At 35.3% G+C, this 20,612-nt stretch overlaps 1 protein-coding gene across 2 annotated transcripts in view; it reads left to right on the top strand.

The window, feature by feature from the left end:
* Nucleotides 1-19,105, top strand: part of LOC121370897 (UTP--glucose-1-phosphate uridylyltransferase-like) — a 68,786-nt gene extending 49,681 nt beyond the window's left edge. For both annotated transcript variants that reach the window (XM_041496429.1, XM_041496428.1), the window contains exons 4-15: nt 1,254-1,436; nt 4,569-4,702; nt 6,588-6,656; nt 7,540-7,673; nt 8,348-8,436; nt 10,084-10,152; nt 11,295-11,326; nt 12,030-12,126; nt 12,841-12,919; nt 14,012-14,175; nt 14,510-14,614; nt 15,671-19,105. In XM_041496429.1, the coding sequence (XP_041352363.1) occupies nt 1,254-1,436; nt 4,569-4,702; nt 6,588-6,656; nt 7,540-7,673; nt 8,348-8,436; nt 10,084-10,152; nt 11,295-11,326; nt 12,030-12,126; nt 12,841-12,919; nt 14,012-14,175; nt 14,510-14,614; nt 15,671-15,778 (1,263 nt within the window). In that variant the 3' untranslated portion in view covers nt 15,779-19,105. The remainder of the gene's footprint in view (nt 1-1,253; nt 1,437-4,568; nt 4,703-6,587; nt 6,657-7,539; nt 7,674-8,347; nt 8,437-10,083; nt 10,153-11,294; nt 11,327-12,029; nt 12,127-12,840; nt 12,920-14,011; nt 14,176-14,509; nt 14,615-15,670) is intronic.
* The last annotated feature ends 1,507 nt before the right edge of the window (nt 19,106-20,612 follow it).

Genomic DNA, 20,612 nt, shown 5'->3' with positions numbered 1-20,612 from the left:
GCATTATTACTTTGCTATTAAACAATAAATGCCTCATGGCTATATTGATGCTTTTACTGATGAAATTTTGAGATATACAGGCTTGTCAGAATAAATTATTCACTGGTACATTTTGTGATGTATTTACAATATAATTGTCTGACTTCATTACTGATGAATGAATATGAACCGGTCTCGGTGGTGTTGTGGTTAAGTGATCAAACATAAGGCTGGGAGGTACAGGGTTCATTTCCCGGTACCGGTTCCAACCCAGAGCGAGTTTTAAAGACTCAGTGGATAGGTGTATGGCTACTACACCATCTTCTCTCTCCCTAACCACTAACCAACTAACAACTAACTCATTGTCCTGGACAGACAGCCCAGATAGCTGAGGTGTGTGCCCAGGACAGTGTGCTTGAACCTTAATTGGATATAAGCACGAAAATAAGTTGAAATGAAATGAATGTGGCAGGATTTAGCTCCATCAACAGAGCACTCGACTGAGGCGCTTGGGATCGAATCTACTTGACAGACCCATTGAGTTCTTTCCCCACAACTGTTTTATTAGTGGCAGATCTTGAAATTTTGCTCTGTGTGGTGTTAAAAGTACATTTTTACAGTCATTCTTGCAAAATACCAAAGGAATATAAAACCTTCCAGAAGCATACCATCCTAAGAAACGGCCATTCATCATATACACTATATAATGGTGTTGGCTTTGACAGAAAAATATGAATTTTTTGTTTAAAAAATAGGGGTGTTCCTGTTGTGTTGGGTGAAAATTATATATACCGTACTTTGATAAAATCAAAATTAGTTCTAACAATCAATTTGTTTGGTCATGTATACAGTGAAACCTCTCAAATTTGGACCCTCTGTAAACCAGAATTATCTAAGAATCGGACATTTTTCACTGGCCCCTTTTAAATATCAGTACAAAAGAGAACCTCTCTAAACCGGATACCCTTAAAACCAAACATTTTATTTGGTCTTGAATGTGTCGGGTTTAGGGGAGTTTCACTGTATTTTGCAGTATAGCGCTGATAACATTTTGGTCTTATTTTATAAACAAATAAATGTACTTCAGTTTTAAATCATTAAGCAATAATTTTAAATAAATAAAAGGTCACGGAGACTCCCGAAAATAACCAAATGTTTGACTTGAACTAGCCGATAGGTGTCCCAGAGGTGTTCAACCCATCGATGTGTAACCGATCAAGATTCTACTGTATATGTCATATATATTTTTGTTCTTTTACTTTTGTTACATGTAGGTTCGTCGCTATGGTAGCCTGCCACCACCCGATACAAAAAAGATACAGTCACTTCTCAATCAGCTCGTTGTCATCAAGCTGAATGGAGGTCTTGGGACAAGTATGGGGTGCACCGGACCGAAAAGCGCCATCTCTGTACGGAATGAGCTCACATTTCTGGATTTGACAGTCCAGCAAATAGAGGTAGGTTTCAGGTTTATTGTCATCGATTTCCAATGAATACTGAAGTGGTAATTTACAATGCTTGACTCCAAACTCCAACCCCTGCAATTAAGAAAATGTCCATGGCAAACAACATGCTGTGGAAAACTATTCTGAATATAGTCCAAGGTTAAAAAAGGTGCCGTGGAGAATTTAAAACTTCACGGCAATCTCCACGGCATTGCCGATTGCTGTGGACAATTGCAGGGGTTGTGACTCAAGATCATAGATGATTTACTTAGGTCTCACTACACAGATCACTTCCGGGTGACAGTTCATTGATCACGGTCCACTATAGTTCCTAATTGGGACACATGTTATGGTTCACATATTCACTTCTAGGAAATGGTGAAGAATTAAAACAACATGTATGTTTAATGGTAAGCCTTCTGGCTGTATTTTGCCCATGTTATTTTGTAATATTGTGCATCGACCTTTTGGGACATGGGTATATAGTGCAAGTGACAGCCGGAGTGAATCGGTTAATGAACCACCTGTTCGGACCGGTACTACAGCCAGATGCGGTCATATAGCAAAAAACTGAGACTGAAATGTTCTCAATTTTGGAGTGAAAATAAATGCTTATATAATGTATGTTTCCAATGGTGTATGTTGTTAGTGCCAACGAGAACCCATTCTATGGGCAATCTTCGCTTGAAGTTGGGCAGTTTAACATGGGTTTCAATGGCAGATGACATCTGTGTAGTGAGACCATAATGTAAAACATGAAATTACTGTTTATCCCAAAATATATAAGTTTAGCAAGCCAAAATGAAAATGTACTAGTGTAGCATCCTTATAAAAGGTAATTACATCCATGTGGATTTCAGCCAAGTGTATGGGGGCCCTATTTGGGTAAATATTGCAAACATGTCAATTTTATTTATTTTTATTATTTTTCTTTTTCTTTTCTTTTTCTTTTTTAGTGTTGTGTGTGTCAAAATGTATATTCTAGTGTTCTTACATGTAATAAATAAATTGATCTGAATGTCTAACACTGAGTTTCTCACTGTAAAAGGTCAAACTTCAAGGTCACACGGTCAATATCCAAATTCACCCTAATTTCTGTGATTTTGTGCATAATGAATTTTTTCGAATGTACAGTCATAGTGACAAACAGTTTTGATGGTATTGTGAATATATAACATAGTATTCTACTATGAAAGTAGAATTTGTATCTGCCATTAATAATATGTGGATCTTCATGCTGAAATATACAGAAAAAACCCAGGATTTCAACACTTCATTATGAAACAATTGTTGCCCATAGCAACAATTGATGGAAACTAATATTTTTAATGAACTAACTAGAAAATTAGCTTCTTTGTATGTTCCCCATATCAGAACTACCAACAAGGTCATACATTACCATATAGTGGCTGCTTGTTTGATGGCCATCTATTGTGTGGATGACCAAGGAGTAACAATGTGATATGAAGTTTTATTGGATGGTATGGTGCATCTATCTTTTGGTGTATTGGTTAGAGTTCATAAGTTACACAGCTCTAGTATAGCTTTTCATGGTGTAAATGACCCAAATTATCAAACTGACTTCAAACAAAGTTTGACAAAATCGGTCACTAGACTTTAAGGTCTCACTACACAGATCACTTCCGGGTGACAGTTCATTGATCACGGTCCACTATAGTTCCTAATTGGGACACATGTTATGGTTCACATATTCACTTCTAGGAAATGGTGAAGAATTAAAACAACATGTATGTTTAATGGTAAGCCTTCTGGCTGTATTTTGCCCATGTTATTTTGTAATATTGTGCATCAACCTTTTGGGACATGGGTATATAGCGCAAGTGACAGCCGGAGTGAATCGGTTAATGAACCACCTGTTCGGACCGGTACTACAGCCAGATGCGGTCATATAGCAAAAAACTGAGACGGAAATGTTCTCAATTTTGGAGTGAAAATAAATGCTTATATAATGTATGTTTGCAATGGTGTATGTTGTTAGTGCCAACGAGAACCCATTCTATGGGCAATCTTCGCTTGAAGTTGGGCAGTTTAACATGGGTTTCAATGGCAGATGACATCTGTGTAGTGAGACCTTAAGATTTTTCTTCTTCTTTTTTTCTACTTTTTTTTTCCTGTCCTCTTTCATATTACAGTGAAACCTCTCAAAACCAGACCCTCTGTAAACCGGAATTTACTCAAAACCGGACATTTCTCATGGGCCCTTTTTATATATCTGTACATAAGAGAACCTCTCTAAACCGGATGCCTCTTAAAACCGGACTTTTTACTTGGTCCCGAGGGTGTCCGATTTAGAGGAGTTTCACTGTACAGTGTATTTGATATTTAACATACATGACTATATAATTTACCTAGTGTTTTCCCTAGCTTGTTTTAGCATGGTGCGGCACCATGCCTCAGTAGTCTAGTGCCATCTTGCCTTAATCAGCACCATGCTGCCCTGAGATTAAAGAAGCCTTTTTCAGTAATTGATTCTAAAATTGCCTTTATAAAACACAAAAAAAGGTATTATTAATTAATAAAATATGCCTTTTATATCTTTTGCCATTCATTTATTAAAGCAAACACATAAATTACATTAATGTTTATTTCAATAAAACAAATTCTATTTTTAATGAAATACAAGTGCCCCGAAAATGGTGAAAATGCCCCAAAAGTGTTTGGTCTACCATGCCGTGCCAAATTTCTAGGGAAATCACTAATTTGCGTCTATAGACTAAGTGTGTCTAAAGCCAAATAGCATGTAACTATTTATCTCTGTACTGAATAATGCTAAAACGTGAATAAAAATAATACTTCAAACTAACTGTACATTTCGTGGCAAGTATCTCTTTTATTTTATCTCAGCACGTCAGAAATCTGGAATGCTGTATAAAATGATCCTTTTCCCCCCTTTAAAACAAAAATCAATGTTTTGGTATTGATCAACTTTGGATAACATGTAATGACCATATTTCAGTTGGTTCATTGTCTAGTTAATAGATTAATTAGAATTAGTAGTTTGCTTATAGTCTTTATGAATTTTTGTATAGCTTTTGGATATGGTCACTCTATGGAATATTTGGAATCTGATTTGTACTTGTGTACTTGTATTTGTGTGTATGGTTGAATTAAATTGTTTTGCAGCATTTGAACAAGATGTATCAGACAGATATTCCGCTGGTTCTCATGAACTCATTCAACACAGATGATGACACTCAGAAGATCCTACGGAAGTACGGCCAGGTTAAAGTGAGCATCTTCACCTTCAACCAGAGTAGGTAAGCATCTGGCTATGGTAAGTGCTGTCCTGTCTTGCACATAATAAAGATCCCTAGCTGTGGGTTTTGTCTATTGTAGGGGGTGGGATGTAGCTCAGTGGTAAATCCCTCGCCTGGTGCTTGATCGGTCTAGGGTCTATCCCTGTCAGTGGGCCAATTGAGCTATTTCTCATTCCAACCAGTGCTCCTCAACAGGTGTAACAAAGAACATGGAAGGGCTTCAGATGATCATTTGATGGAACCCTCTTGATGGACAGATTCTTTTAATTCTTTTTCTCAACCAGTCCCACTTCTGATATATCAACAGCCATGGTATGTACTGTCCTGTCTGTGGATAATTAAATGTAAAAGATCTCTTGCTGCTAATGGAAAAATGCAAAGGGTTTCGTCTGAAGACTTATCAAATGTTTGATATCCATTAGCTAATGTGCTCTAGTGGAGTAGTTAACTTTAACTTTCAGTATACATTAAAGTGAATGACCCTAGTTTTTAAACACTACCACATATTGTTCACCATTAGAATCATTTCTGATTACTGATATTAGACATTACTTACATTTTATTGTTTAGGTTATCCATTCCGAAAACAACCGAAGTGTTTCTGGTCGCACTGGGGTTTTTTTTTAATATACCACGATAATGCCTTTTTCATAATTCTAAAAATTGACAAATGTCTGAGAAGTAATGATTATCAGGGTTTCTGCTAGAGTGTAAAACGGGTATGGCACCATACCCAAAATATTTTGCAGATTTTTTTTTTAACAAAATTAATAACTCTTATCATTACTGTATGATTTTCGTAACACTAACACTAAACTTAACCCTTTTTCTTTCTGGAGTGGCCCCGCATATCCCCTGTTGACTCTGGTTCCATTCAATTCCATAGCGCCATACCCAAACATTTCTTTCTTGCAGAAGCACTGGTTATGGAGATGACCTCTAGTCTATTTTTAGAAGGTATTTCCCCCCATTTCAACATCACAGACTCTTGTTTCACTCTGTTATAATTTTATCGAGATGTGTTACAGGTTTGTGGATTAACCAAACTGAGTGTCCATTTTCACTGGTTGAAACTAGGGTTTGCGCGTTTAATTACATTGTTTTTGAAGATGCTTAACATACACATGTAGATAACCAGTCCCAGCTGTGATGGGTATTGATTAACTTGCTACAACCACACTCAGCTGAAAACAAATATTTCATTGACAGAATGCTTTTGGGACACATGTTCCTACTTGCTGCAGCTGTTACACATGTCATGAAATGTAATCCCAGGTGTAACTTAGGGAGGACTTAATGTGATATATCAACAATCTGTCATGCATTTTCACTACATCTGGGATCGATCCTCGTCAGTAGGCCCATTGAGCTATTTCTCGTTCAGCCTGTGCACCACGACTGGCATATCAAAGGCCGTGGTATGTACTACCCTGTCTACGGGATGGTGCATATAAAAGATTTGTTGCCCAGTGGTAAAGTGTTCGCTTGATGCACGGTCTCTGTCTCTGGGATGATGCATATAAAAGATCCCTTGCTGCTAATTGAAAAGAGTAGCCCATGAAGTGGCGACAGTGGGTTTCCTCTCTCAGTATCTGTGTGGTCCTTAACCATATGTCTGACGCCAACCGTAATTAAAATGTGTTGAGTGCGTCATTAAATAAAACATTTCCTTCCTTTCTTTCACTACATTTGAAACATATTCATCGTACCACATCAACTTGCTTTCATTGTACGTTGTGGGTGGGATGTGGTAGATCCCTCGCCTCCAGGTAGGAATGGGTTGTAAAATCAATCATCCTCAGTGAACCTATTGGATTTTTTTCCCCATCCAAAACTTTGATCAATAAACCTTAAATCATGTCCCAATACTGTTTCATGTTTTTAGGTATCCGAGACTAAACCGGGAGTCCTTGCTGCCTATACCTCAAAGCTTCGGACCCGAGAGTGCTGAAGGGTTAGTTTCAACACAAGAATGAACTTTGTCAAAATGATTGCTTTGCAAAGAACTGGTTAAAATAATGTATAAATACATGTATTTAAAAACAAAAGAAGTTTTATATCCTCTGAAAATGACATATTACTGTAGCACTTATTGGTAGTTGAGTAAAAAATAGGATTTGTTTTTAGAATCGGATTAATCTGATCATGCTACATCAGGGCCCAATTTTACAAAACATCATAAGCCTCGTTTTGCACGTAAACGTAAATCTAGACTAAACCACAATTTTTATTACTATTATAGTTCAACAAATACAGTTTGAAGAACACATATTTTATTTTGTCCTTAAAATACTCCAGCTTCCGTAATGATGTAATTTTCTGCGTGAAATAGACACCAAACTTGTGTAAACGCACGATCAGTATAACTGCAGACATAAATTTACGATGTTTTGTGAAATGGGCTCCAAGAGAAGTGATTTCTCCCTTCCCAGAAGATGGGAGAATTTTGATAAAAATAGGCAAAGTGAACCGGCAACAATATTTTATTTTATAAATAAACGAGACCTAATATTAATTTCGTCAGTTTTATGAAAATAAGCACTAATGCTTGTGCATGCTTAATGTGAGATGACAATAAAATACCATTTCTTGCGTAACCATTTCTTATAAATGATGTATATTGTCACTGTTGGTCTCTTTCGCTTTTATTGTTGCTCTTTTGTTTCTGAATTTATCTATTAAAAAGAACAACAGTAGATAGGATTTTCCCCTTATTTGTCATATTATAATGATTAATTTGTTTTAATTTTTTGTTTAAAAAATAGTTTTATGATAATTATACAGATACACGCTTATGTTTGACATATGATCTAAGTTGTGGTTTTTTACTATCACAGGTGGTATCCACCAGGTCACGGAGACGTGTATCCCAGTTTCTACAACTCGGGTCTTTTAGATGAATTCATAAAAGCTGGCAAAAAATATGTGTTTATCTCAAATATTGATAACCTCGGCGCAAATGTTGATCTCAGTATCCTTGCATCATCACATTATAAGGATTTATCAGTGTTCTGGAGCTTCCATCCCAGGTCTGGAACCTAACACATTGTATCATAGCAAGTCATTATGTTTGTGATGTCCCAACTAAAAATATCTCTGTCTTTGTGTTTAGCAGTGGTTTAGCTCTGGGGTGCTTGTAAATGGTAAGTAATGTCCTGTCTGTGGGAAAGTGCTTAAAAAGATCCTTTGCTACTTTATCATTAGGATTACCGTAGTCTTTATGGTTTCCGAAGGTTTACTCTGTTTCTGTCTCTCAAGAAAATGTTAAAATAAAGATTATCTGATATATAAAAATAGTATGTACAAGTATGCTGGGACAATATTAGTTTTGTTTTGAGGGTATTTCATGTAAAATAATATAAATTAGTAAAGATCAATCATTGATGAAAGCTGAGATGGTATATAAAACCCTTGATTGTAGTTGCAGAATTATGCTTCAAAAGATTTATCTATATTTTGATTTGAGCTTTGTGATGCTTGATTTGTTGATAGAAATGAAACATGGTTTACTGCATGACTATTGAGTCTAACAACCAAGTATCCTATTAAAGGGTTTTTTTCTTTCTTTTTTTGTTATTTTAATAGCTCATCACAGAATTTTGTCACCACATCTTTTATTGTTTGTTTGTCCTTAACCATGACCAGATATATTGAACTTTTTACTGAACCCTGAAAACGGGCCTGCTCCTGAGTTTGTGATGGAGGTGACGGACAAGACAAGAGCTGATGTTAAGGTAGGGCTGTCTGCATGGAACTTTCTAAGTAAACACTGACAACTAATGATAAAATAAGGGATGGGATCTAGCTCAGTCGGTAGAGCGATCGCCTGAAGTGCTGACGTCGTGAGATCGAATCACCTCGGTGAACCCATTCTCTGATTGTTTTGGGGGGTTTTCTGTCTGAACCAGTGTCCCATGACTGGTATATCAAAGGCTATGGTATGTGCTGTCATGTCTGTGGGAAAGTGCTTATAGAAGATCCGTTAAGCACTACTAATGTAGCGGGTTTCTGCTCTAAGACAGTATGTCAGAATTACCAAAATGTTTGATGAATAATAAATCAGTGTGCCTTATTGGTGTCATTAAACAAAACAAACTAACTTTTTTAATAATAAAATAAGAATTAATAAGAATGATAATAATAAATTTCACTGACATTATACCTCATTAAAATATTCATTTTAAATGATATATTACACTTCCTATGAAGGTGAATAGTTTGGGTGTTTTAACTTCAGCTGTTGCATATTTAAAATGTATTGCAATGTTAGCTGTTATTCAGATACAGCAAAGATAATTAACTTACTGCACACGTAAATGTTCTGGTTTTAGCTGATTGAATGCTAATTTCAAGCTGTGTGTGACACATGCTGTTTCAATTAACATGGACAGGCTTGTTAGCTACATGTCACATACCGGTACACAAAGTTTACCAAGTGGTATGTTGACACTTAAAAAGTTTGTTTTGTTTAACGACGCCACTAGAGAACATTTATTTATTCATCATCAGCTATTGGATGTCAAACATGCCTGTTGGCTTGAAAACCTGTGTAATCAAACCCATTCATGGTCGGTGGATTGAATCCTGCATTAGACAGTTGTCAAAAGATAAAGTAATAGTTACGTGTAGCTGGCTTTTGTGTGTTTTGTTTGCTGTGATCTGAAAACTGTAGCCTAATACCCAACAACAGTACAGTTGATCAGTTACCACAAGCCTATAACTTACAATGAATCCTTTTTTTACGGTAGTTTCCATTGACTAAATTACATGTTAATAATGCAATAAAGTAATGTGTTTATTTATTTATTGTTCTTTTACTTGTAGCAAAGTCACCATATTATTGCGTGAATAAAGTATTGTCATCATTATTCATATACAGTTTTCACAATACTTTTTGGTTCACAAAACATTCTTGATTTGCAGTTCTGTATATATCTTTGCATGATAGATTTAATTTGGTAAATAAACAAAATTGGCCTAAAATGTTCACAAGACATAAATAATTTGAATTAAAAAAACTAAAGCGATTCAAACTGAAAGATTTAAAATATATTACAGAAAATTTAATTAATATTTTCATGTCTTTTATTGTTTAGTATATTATTACATTTAACTTGTATATACTGACGTCCCAAAGAAAACTTTACAAGGCTTGAAATTGTATTATAAAAACCAACAAATGGTACAGTGGTTTATGGAAATATCAACATATAAATCTCACAATGCACTTTGTGATACATACAAAGTGTTTGTAAGGTGGTTTCTAAATTGGTTCTTTTTTATTCACAACAATATTTATTGAATAATTTAAATTTTATGTCTGTAAAGTTTCTTTTCGATGTTAATATAATATGCTTCATTTTCGTGTTATCCCTTTTCAGGGTGGTACGCTCGTTGAAATTGATGGGAAGCTGAGACTGTTAGAAATTGCCCAGGTTCCAAAGGAACATGTGAGTTTGTTGGGATGATATCAAGTCAGTCGGAATATTGCACTGCCTCACTGATGATTATATTGTATTGCTATCGTCATTAAGGGTCACTAGTGTTTCATAACATTAACAGCTGTACATTAAGGGTCACTAGTGTTTCATAACATTAACAGCTGTACATTAAGGGTCACTAGTGTTTCATAACATTAACAGCTGTACATTAAGGGTCACTAGTGTTTCATAACATTAACAGCTGTACATTAAGGGTCACTAGTGTTTCATAACATTAACAGCTGTACATTAAGGGTCACTAGTGTTTCATAACATAACAGCTGTACATTAAGGGTCACTAGTGTTTCATAACATAACAGCTGTACATTAAGGGTCACTAGTGTTTCATAACATTAACAGCTGTACATTAAGGGTCACTAGTGTTTCATAACATTAACGGCTGTACGTTAAATAAAATATTGATTTAGTGGTATGATACATGTAGTTGTATTGCACAGATGAACACTGTCACGTATTACAGTGAAACCTCTCAAGACTGGACCTTCTGTAAAGCGGACGTTTTACAGAGTTCCTTTTTTAAAACAAGTACAAAACCTAACCTTCCAAAACCGAATCCCTCTTAATACCGGACAGTTGTCTTGGTCCCAAAGGTGTCCGGTTCAGAGGGGTTTCACTGTACTACTCACCAGAGCTGCAGTTGCAGTCACTGTGTGAAGAATTTGTTTGGAACATGTAGCTATGGGCTCTTTGGCGCTGACATATACATGTAGTTCAGTGAATTGTTCAGGAGGCAGAGAATACTTGCTGACAATTTGACTGGTACCATTATCTTCTATCATATCTCATTCATCTAATGTTATGTGAAAAAACCAGTCTAGCTAGTAGCTGTGATTGCTCCCTGCCTGGACATGCCTCAGTACTGATACATATTCTTTGCCAATGTGGTGACAAGTAGTATAAAATTTGGAAAATATTTCACTGGATATATATTTTTTAATTTCATATATATCATATAGCAATAATTTTATTTTATTACAATATATTTAAAATCATTTTATAGCAGTTATTGCATGCTGGGATATACAGAGCTAATGAGAAAGAAGCAGGAGGGTGACAAATCTGTATTTGTTTTCTTTCTTTTCTGTTTGCAGGTAGACGAATTCAAGAGTATTAATAAATTCAAGTGAGTATACTCATGATGTTTGTATTTTTCTCACTCGGTCAGTCATTTCTTATATTTGTTGTTAAAAATCAGCATCTTGTAGCATGTTTTGTTAGTAAAGTATTTGTTGAATTTTCAAAGTATACTGAGACATTTTGTGGAAGTACAGAGTCACCACTTTGTATTATACTGAATTTTCACACATAACTCATATATTTAAGACAATTCAGTAAACTGTATATTACTTGACTCTTATTTTGACTTGGTTCAATGCATCTTGATGGTCAAATGTAGGCTTTTTGTTTGAATTGAAAAAGCATTAGTTTTATGTTTTGAGCTTCTGTTATGTTATTAGGAAGGGTACAAAAAGATTCATTGTCATTTGATAATTGCTGAAAACAGTAGTACAAAAGTTTAAAACAAAATCTTAAAGATAGCAATAAATATTTTGCATTTATTTGGTATTTTATGTTCCAGAGGCTAAGATTTTAGAGTCATGGACTGATCAGTGTCCAATCCTTGACTCATATATTTTTATTTCATTATAATAGTAAAATGTTATATATTTAACAAATTGTGGTAGAGATTCAACATATGTATGTACTGTATTCCAAATTTTCTTTGCTACACAGAAGTATGCATTAGTGTGGTACATGCTTCAAAGTAATACATGCTGGCATATTTTTTTTTATTCCACTACTTACAACATTTTCTGTTTATGCAGAATTTTTAACACAAACAATTTGTGGATGAATCTAGAAGCAATGAAAAGAGTCGTAGAAGACCAAACTCTGCATATGGAAATTATTGTCAATCCAAAGGTGAGTTTTAACTGGAGTAAAACAAGTTGAGTTACAAGTGGTTAGGTAAGTGATGAAATCTTCTGTTTGAATAATGGTATTTTACTTTTCTGTGTGATGTTATTCTTGGGGATTTCATATTTATAGTTGCTACAACCTTAATTTTTTTTTTTTTTTTAATGTAGCTCAAAATGTTATGTAGAAAGGTAAAAACAAAATCAAAATTGAAAAGGGATAAATAATTTGAAAAATTATGTCTTTTCATTAGAACCTTTAAAATATTCAGAATGTGTCTTTTGTTGCAAGAGTTTTTTTCTTGAAAGAAATGCATTAGTTTATTTGATCTTTATATCAGGTAATATATTCAAGGCATAACCGAGTGTAACGTTCATTAATACTTTGTACTAACTCATGCTTTGCATTGTTTTGTCTTCAATTTCCCTACATTTGTATAATTCTTGTACAGTATAAAATTAATGTAATTCGGTAACATATTAGCTTATACAGATGTATCATATGTATTTTGTATATATAATGCACATTTCTGTTATATGGATATTTGTGTATTATTGACATGCTTCAAGCTATACACCTGCTCACAGAAAAGGAAAATAATTAATAATGGAGACACATATATATGCTGCACAGTTTAACTGATAAAATAATATACTGTTACTGAGATATTGATCTTGGTTTTGCTTTATGTTGATTGTGTCATGTTGGTTTTGTCCGTAGACGCTGGACAATGGCACAAACATCCTGCAACTGGAAACAGCTGTCGGTGCTGCTATAAAGAGTTTTGAAGGTGCTTTAGGTAAATACATCTTATATTGGATTCTGTTTAGTATGATTTTGATCAAAAGTTGATACTTAGGCATAAATAGATAGATATCTAGTTTAACGTGCCCATATATCACTAGGGTTTCGAACACGCCCATCCCGAGTCCTGCCTCCGATAAGATCAGTGGCCTGACTCAGGATGGGGGAGGGGGGGGGGGGGGGAGGGTAGAGTTAAAAATGGGCTGAATTTTGTTGGTATAGTGGGTAAGCTTTAAGTCTAGGTTGGTACTGGGTTCACATCCTGGCACCAGCTCCCACCCAGAGCAAGGTTTTTTTTAACTGCTCTCTCAGTTATAACCATTGGCATGTAATGTGTTCAGGACAGCATGTTTGAATCGTGGATATAAGCAAGAAAATCAAGTTAAAATGCAATAGTACTTTGAAGTTAGCTAGATGATATCTCACATATAGTGATTTTAATAAAGTAATGTTAATACCAGACCAGGTCAAGTTGTAGTCAAATATTCAGAGACGACTTAAGAATGTTTTCATTTCCAATAAAGGCTTTTTCAATTTTATAACAAATAGTGAAATCCTACATTAAAATTGCTATTTGTGACATAGTTTGTGTGATTTTTCTCCTGAATAGTGACATAATTTGTTTGATTCGTGTATACTAAAAAGATTAAAATGACGTCATATATAAGGTGCCCTTGTTTTCGAGTAAAAGTTTGGAATGTTTAGAGTGGGTATTTTGTAAGACACTTTACAGCGGTTACATGAAAGCAAAAGTAGGAATTTTTTACTTGTTATTGGGAATAAATGTAAACAGTATAGCTTATAATTCATAATTTTATAATAAAGTTAATCCTAAGTCCACTTGGTCCGACTCTTTCAACAATCAATAATTTTTAGAAAACTAGAGTTTCTCTCATTCTCAACCTTTCTAACTCAGTGCCTACCTTTAATGAACAGTAAGAACTGACACCCCCTTAGAGGAACCATGAGGGGTGGTGTCCCCGTCAATAATTCATTTATACAGGGCATGTTCTATTTTGTTTTCATGACTTTTGTGCCTTGTAACAGGATGTTTTTCTCTCACAAACCTGTTAATGTTCGATTTTAGGAATCAATGTGCCAAGAAGCCGATTTTTACCCGTGAAGACGTCATCTGATCTCCTGATTAGCATGAGCAACCTGTATCACTTGAAGACTGGTACACTGGAAATGAGTCCAAAACGCTCCTTTCCGTCCGTCCCTCTTGTTAAGCTGGGCACACACTTCAACAAGGTAACTCTTCATAACTCATATCTGTGTTGAAAAAAAATAAAAAGTTGTGTAAACTAGTGGTGTTCCAATGCTAAATTATAATAAAAAATTGATCGGTTTTCACTCTACTGATGTGATGATCGATTATAAAAATCACTAATCCATTGAGTTATGCTAGCTATAATTGTTTTTCCAGTTTAGATATGGTGTTAGTTTTTACGTGTACATACAGAAAACAATAATTAACTAGTTGTGAAAGGTAAAATTAGTGATCTGTAGGGTCTATCCTGGTGAACAGGAAACAGGTATGATTTGTGGTTTTGAATCAGTCAGTATATTATCTTTATACTCTTAGGTGAAAGATTTCCTAGCTCGGTTTTCAAGTATCCCAGATCTTCTTGAACTGGATCATTTGACTGTCTCTGGGGATGTTACGTTCGGCAAAAATGTCAGTTTGAAGGTCAGTGTTTAGCTGTAATTTTCAGTAATTTTACTTTCAAGTTTGTGAATAAATTTCCATTTTGTTATTTTAAACTGTTAATGAGCTACATTTGTGTTTTAAAGAACATTTGTGTCAAATTTACATTGTTAAGTACTTATTCTTTTCTTCTGTTTTTTTTTTTCTCTTGCTTTCACAAAGTAAAATGATAAGATATAAGTACATGTAGTAGTTTTCCGCAACAACATCAACTTTTACGTTAAAGTTTAAGACAGTTTCATGTTTGGATCAGTTTCTCACAAACTATAAGTCCTAGATCAGTGATGCTTGCACATATGGATGTTCATCACGGGACACTGAAAACATTTATAGTATAAAAGATATTTTATTTCCATGGGAATTATTGTTATTTATGACATTATTTAATAAAAGGAAACACTGTTACAAATTTGTTTAGGACTGTTCCAGAATTGATCACACAGGGGATGGGGGAGGCACCATAATTATTATCGTACACCTGGCTGGTCTACTGTACTTTTTATGTATGCATACTTTATATTGTGGGTGTTTCATAAGACCCACCCACCCCCTGGGAGGGACGTAGCCCAGTGGTAAAGCACTCGCTTGATGCACGGTCAGTCTAGGATAGATCTCCATCAGTGGGCCCATTGGGCTATTTCTCATTCCAACCAGTGCACCACGACAGGTATATCAAAGGCTATGGTATGTGCAATTCTGTCTGTGAGATGGTACATATAAAAGATCCCTAGGTACTTATGAAAAAAATATAGCGGGTTTTTGGTCTAAAACTATGTAAAAATTACCAAATGTTTGACAGCCAATGATTGATAAATCAATGTGCTCTAGTAGTGTTGTTTAACAAAACAAATACTTTTAACTTTCCTAACCCCACCCACATATTATCTTTTCTGGAAGAGCTTTTACATAACATAGAACATTTTCTTATGCATACAAAAAAAAATATTTATTTATTATTACCCTGGTGTGATATATTTGTATATATATATAACTCTGGTTTGTAAGTTCTCCATCTGTAGTACTATATTTATTCCACAGGGTACTGTTATCATCATTGCCAACCATGGAGAAAGGATTGATATTCCAACTGGTGCCATCCTAGAGAATAAGATTGTGTCTGGAAACTTGAGAATACTTGACCATTAAAGCAACGAGTTGTGTAGACATTGTGTTCTTTTAATGCATGCTGTACAAGAACAAAAACAATGCCCTGAAATGTGAATCCGCCAAGACGTTTATCATTGTAAGCTTTGCCGACTATAGCCTGTAAAGTGAACTGTAATCACAGCTTTGTGTTGTGTTTATCATTGTAAGCTTTGCCGACTATAGCCTGTAAAGTGAACTGTAATCACAGCTTTGTGTTGTGTTTATCATTGTAAGCTTTGCCGACTATAGCCTGTAAAGTGAACTGTAATCAAAGCTTTGTGTTGTGTTTATCATTGTAAGCTTTGCCGACTATAGCCTGTAAAGTGAACTGTAATCACAGCTTTGTGTTGTGTTTATCATTGTAAGCTTTGCCGACTATAGCCTGTAAAGTGAACTGTAATCAAAGCTTTGTGTTGTGTTTATCATTGTAAGCTTTGCCGACTATAGCCTGTAAAGTGAACTGTAATCACAGCTTTGTGTTGTGTTTATCATTGTAAGCTTTGCCGACTATAGCCTGTAAAGTGAACTGTAATCACAGCTTTGTGTTGTGTTTATCATTGTAAGCTTTGCCGACTATAGCCTGTAAAGTGAACTGTAATCAAAGCTTTGTGTTGTGTTTATCATTGTAAGCTTTGCCGACTATAGCCTGTAAAGTGAACTGTAATCACAGCTTTGTGTTGTGTTTATCATTGTAAGCTTTGCCGACTATAGCCTGTAAAGTGAACTGTAATCACAGCTTTGTGTTGTGTTTATCATTGTAAGCTTTGCCGACTATAGCCTGTAAAGTGAACTGTAATCACAGCTTTGTGTTGTGTTTATCATTGTAAGCTTTGCCGACTATAGCCTGTAAAGTGAACTGTAATCAAAGCTTTGTGTTGTGTTTATCATTGTAAGCTTTGCCGACTATAGCCTGTAAAGTGAACTGTAATCACAGCTTTGTGTTGTGTTTATCATTGTAAGCTTTGCCGACTATAGCCTGTAAAGTGAACTGTAATCACAGCTTTGTGTTGTGTTTATCATTGTAAGCTTTGCCGACTATAGCCTGTAAAGTGAACTGTAATCAAAGCTTTGTGTTGTGTTTATCATTGTAAGCTTTGCCGACTATAGCCTGTAAAGTGAACTGTAATCACAGCTTTGTGTTGTGTTTATCATTGTAAGCTTTGCCGACTATAGCCTGTAAAGTGAACTGTAATCACAGCTTTGTGTTGTGTTTATCATTGTAAGCTTTGCCGACTATAGCCTGTAAAGTGAACTGTAATCAAAGCTTTGTGTTGTGTTTATCATTGTAAGCTTTGCCGACTATAGCCTGTAAAGTGAACTGTAATCACAGCTTTGTGTTGTGTTTATCATTGTAAGCTTTGCCGACTATAGCCTGTAAAGTGAACTGTAATCAAAGCTTTGTGTTGTGTTTATCATTGTAAGCTTTGCCGACTATAGCCTGTAAAGTGAACTGTAATCACAGCTTCGTGTTGTGTTTATCATTGTAAGCTTTGCCGACTATAGCCTGTAAAGTGAACTGTAATCAAAGCTTTGTGTTGTGTTTATCATTGTAAGCTTTGCCGACTATAGCCTGTAAAGTGAACTGTAATCAAAGCTTTGTGTTGTGTTTATCATCATAGACAGTTAGCAGCTTTCCTTCTTTCAACAAACTACGATGCAACTGGGGACTTAAAAACTACATGTAAAAAAAAAATATGAAGACATTTTTGTACTTTTTTTCTGAAAAGCGATTGAATCAACATAGATGATAAGCATGAGAACCTTCTAACAAAGGTCTGCTCCAATGTATTAACTTACCAGTCGACAATTTGACAAGTGCATGCATCCATTAAAAGGCTCAAGCACACTTGTCACGGGTGTCTCTTCTGCGATCTCAGAACGATTTGACCAAGATCTGACGGTGATATATTTGGGCTGCATGCAATAGCCCAGTTAAGACATTGCTGACTTTGTAAGTGTAGACCAGAGCCCGTTCTTATAAAACTTTTAGAAGTCCAGACTCAAGTCTTGAATAACTTCTTGAAATTTTAAACGTAATGGCAAATTGCATGCATGTGACCTCATTAAAGATTCGAGTCTAGACTGTTAAGTTCTATGAGCACGGGTCGAGAGTGTTGCACTGTTGGTGAAACCTGTTCACATTAGTCTGTGTTCTTACCCTGTAACTTAGAGTCTGTTATTCTAACTTGTAGAATTTGAGACAATGTGGTTCATTTCACAAGAGGAGCTTGGTAAATGAAGGGTTTTAAATATGCCTGATGGGTCATCTAGTGTAAAAATACAAAACAGATTGTCATACTGTGAAGGGTTTTAAATATGTTTGATGGGTCATCTAGCGTAAAAAGACAAAACAAATTGGCATACTGTGAAGGGTTTTAAATATGCTTGATGGGTCATCTAGTGTAACAAGACAAAACAGATTGGTATACTGTGAAGGGTTTTAAATATGCTTGATGGGTCATCTAGTGTAACAAGACAAAACAGATTGGCATACTGTGAAGGGTTTTAAATATGCTTGATGGGTCATCTAGTGTAAAAAAAAAAAAAAAAGATTGTCATACTGTGAAATCTTTTATTTTCTTGGGCTTACATTTTTATGTTTTTCCGAAAAACAAACCTTACATTTCGTTGCGTACTTAGTTATATTCGTGGATCGAAAAGGTTGTATCATAAATTTGTATTATATATGAATACTTGTGTTATATTTGTTGTTATGTGTTCTTAAATTTGATGACTGCACTAGTCGATGAATTACACAGGGAAAAATTAGACCACCATGGTCAAAAGTGATTTCACAATATAGTAGGTTATTATAAACTGGGTCTTCTTTTGTGTGTATCTTCCTTCCTCATTCAAGTGTTTGTTGTTGGGTGTATTCACATGCACATGTATTTTCTTGGTTGTTTTTCATCTGGGTGGGTTTAATATAAATATAGTTTATTTAAAAAAAAATTAAAATCCATGTGAATTTTGTTCAATAGTTGTAATATCAGTTTACAATATGGATCTATAAGACTACAGTATTGAACACTGTTGTTTATAATTTAAATTTAAAAAAGTCTTGTGGGATTGAAAATCATTCATTAAAATAACTGGATGGAGTTTTGGTTACTAATGGTAATATTAATTGCTAGCAACATGCTTTTATTGATGCATTCTTGTAAATATGCATATCTTCATAATGAAGAATACTTTCAGAAAGAGGTAAATTTTATTTAACAATTCATTGATATCGAACACGTTTGACATCATTCTTTACCATGATCAGCCTGATATCAGATAAAGAAATATTTAATAAACACTCATTGTCCGTTTCTGAACACTAAACTTGCTTGATTCCATTGTCTGTATTTAATGATGCCTCTGGAGAAAGAACTAACAAATGAAATGTAGAAGTGGTTTATTTAACGACACCCTTAACACATTTTATTTACGGTTATATGGCGTCAGACATATGCTTAAGGACCACAAAAATATTGATAGAGAAAACCCACCGTCACCACTTCATGGGCTACTCTTCAATTAACAGCAAGGGTTCTTTTATATGCACCATCACATAGGATAGCACATACCATGGCCTTTGTTACACCAGTTGTGGAGCACTGGCTGCAACGAGAAATAGCTCAATGGGGCCACCGACGGGGATCGATTCTAAACCGATGAAGCATCAAACAAGCGTTTTATCACTGGGCTACGTCCCGCCCGTAACAAATGAAAGACAACTGGTCTGACCGGCCTCGGTGGCGTCGTGGTTAGGCCATCGGTCTACAGGCTGGTAGGTACTGGGTTCAGATCCCAGTCGAGGCATGGGATTTTTAATCCAGATACCGACTCCAAACCCTGAGTGAGTGCTCTGCAAGGCTCAGTGGGTAGGTGTAAACCACTTGCACCGACCAGTGATCCATAACTGGTTCAACAAAGGCCATGGTTTGTGCTATCCTGCCTGTGGGAAGCACAAATAAAAGATCCCTTGATGTCTGTTGTAAAAGAGTAGCCTATGTGGCAACAGTGGGTTTTCTCTCAAAATCTGTGTGGTCCTTAACCATATGTGTGACGCCATATAACCGTAAATAAAATGTGTTGAGTGTCTTGTTAAATAAAACGTTTCTTTCTTTCTTTCAACATGTGTCTGTGTCTGATCAGTGGGTGTTTGTGTCATGGTTCACCTTTTTAATATACAACACCATGATTATTTATTACTATTAGCTCATGTAGTTACTTGTTTAACCAGGAGCTAATGAAGATTACTGCAGTCATGGTCTTGCATATATATATATATATTAAAAAAAGTTTCATTAATGTACTGTATTTATTCAGACAATACAATGACATTGTCAATGTCACGGAGTCATCCTTTAGCTGTTACTGTCACATGATTTACTACAGTTGACTGCATGACAAAGTAACCACAAATTTTTATTACTTTTATTTCTTTCTTATCACTTTCACAATGTTTACCAGTTTTAAGTCACATGTCGGGAGACATTCAAAATTACAGCTAAGTATTTTCCAAAGGTTACAGGACAATCGTAAATATTTTATACCTTTTGCTGATTTTTTATTTTTTATTTATGCTATACAGAAGGCCTGCACTTGGAATGTTTCTGTTGAACAAACTGTAGCACACACTTCTCGGGGTTTTTTTAAAGTGTAAACTAAAAGTCAACAACGTACATTTACCTCCATATCTAAACCATTTTGAGGCACAGCGGAAGGAAGTAGACATTGAGGGGTGGGGGCTTGATTTGAAAACGAGGGTGCAAAGAATTTTTTTTAGGGGGTTTGAAGGGTATGCTTCCCCATAAAGATTTTAAAACGATGTCCTGAAATGCAA

This window comes from Gigantopelta aegis, chromosome 4, assembly GCF_016097555.1.
Source record: "Gigantopelta aegis isolate Gae_Host chromosome 4, Gae_host_genome, whole genome shotgun sequence".
NCBI lineage: Eukaryota > Metazoa > Mollusca > Gastropoda > Neomphalida > Peltospiridae > Gigantopelta > Gigantopelta aegis.
The sequence above is the reverse complement of the archived record's forward strand: the minus strand, read 5'-3'. Positions and strand labels throughout refer to the sequence as shown.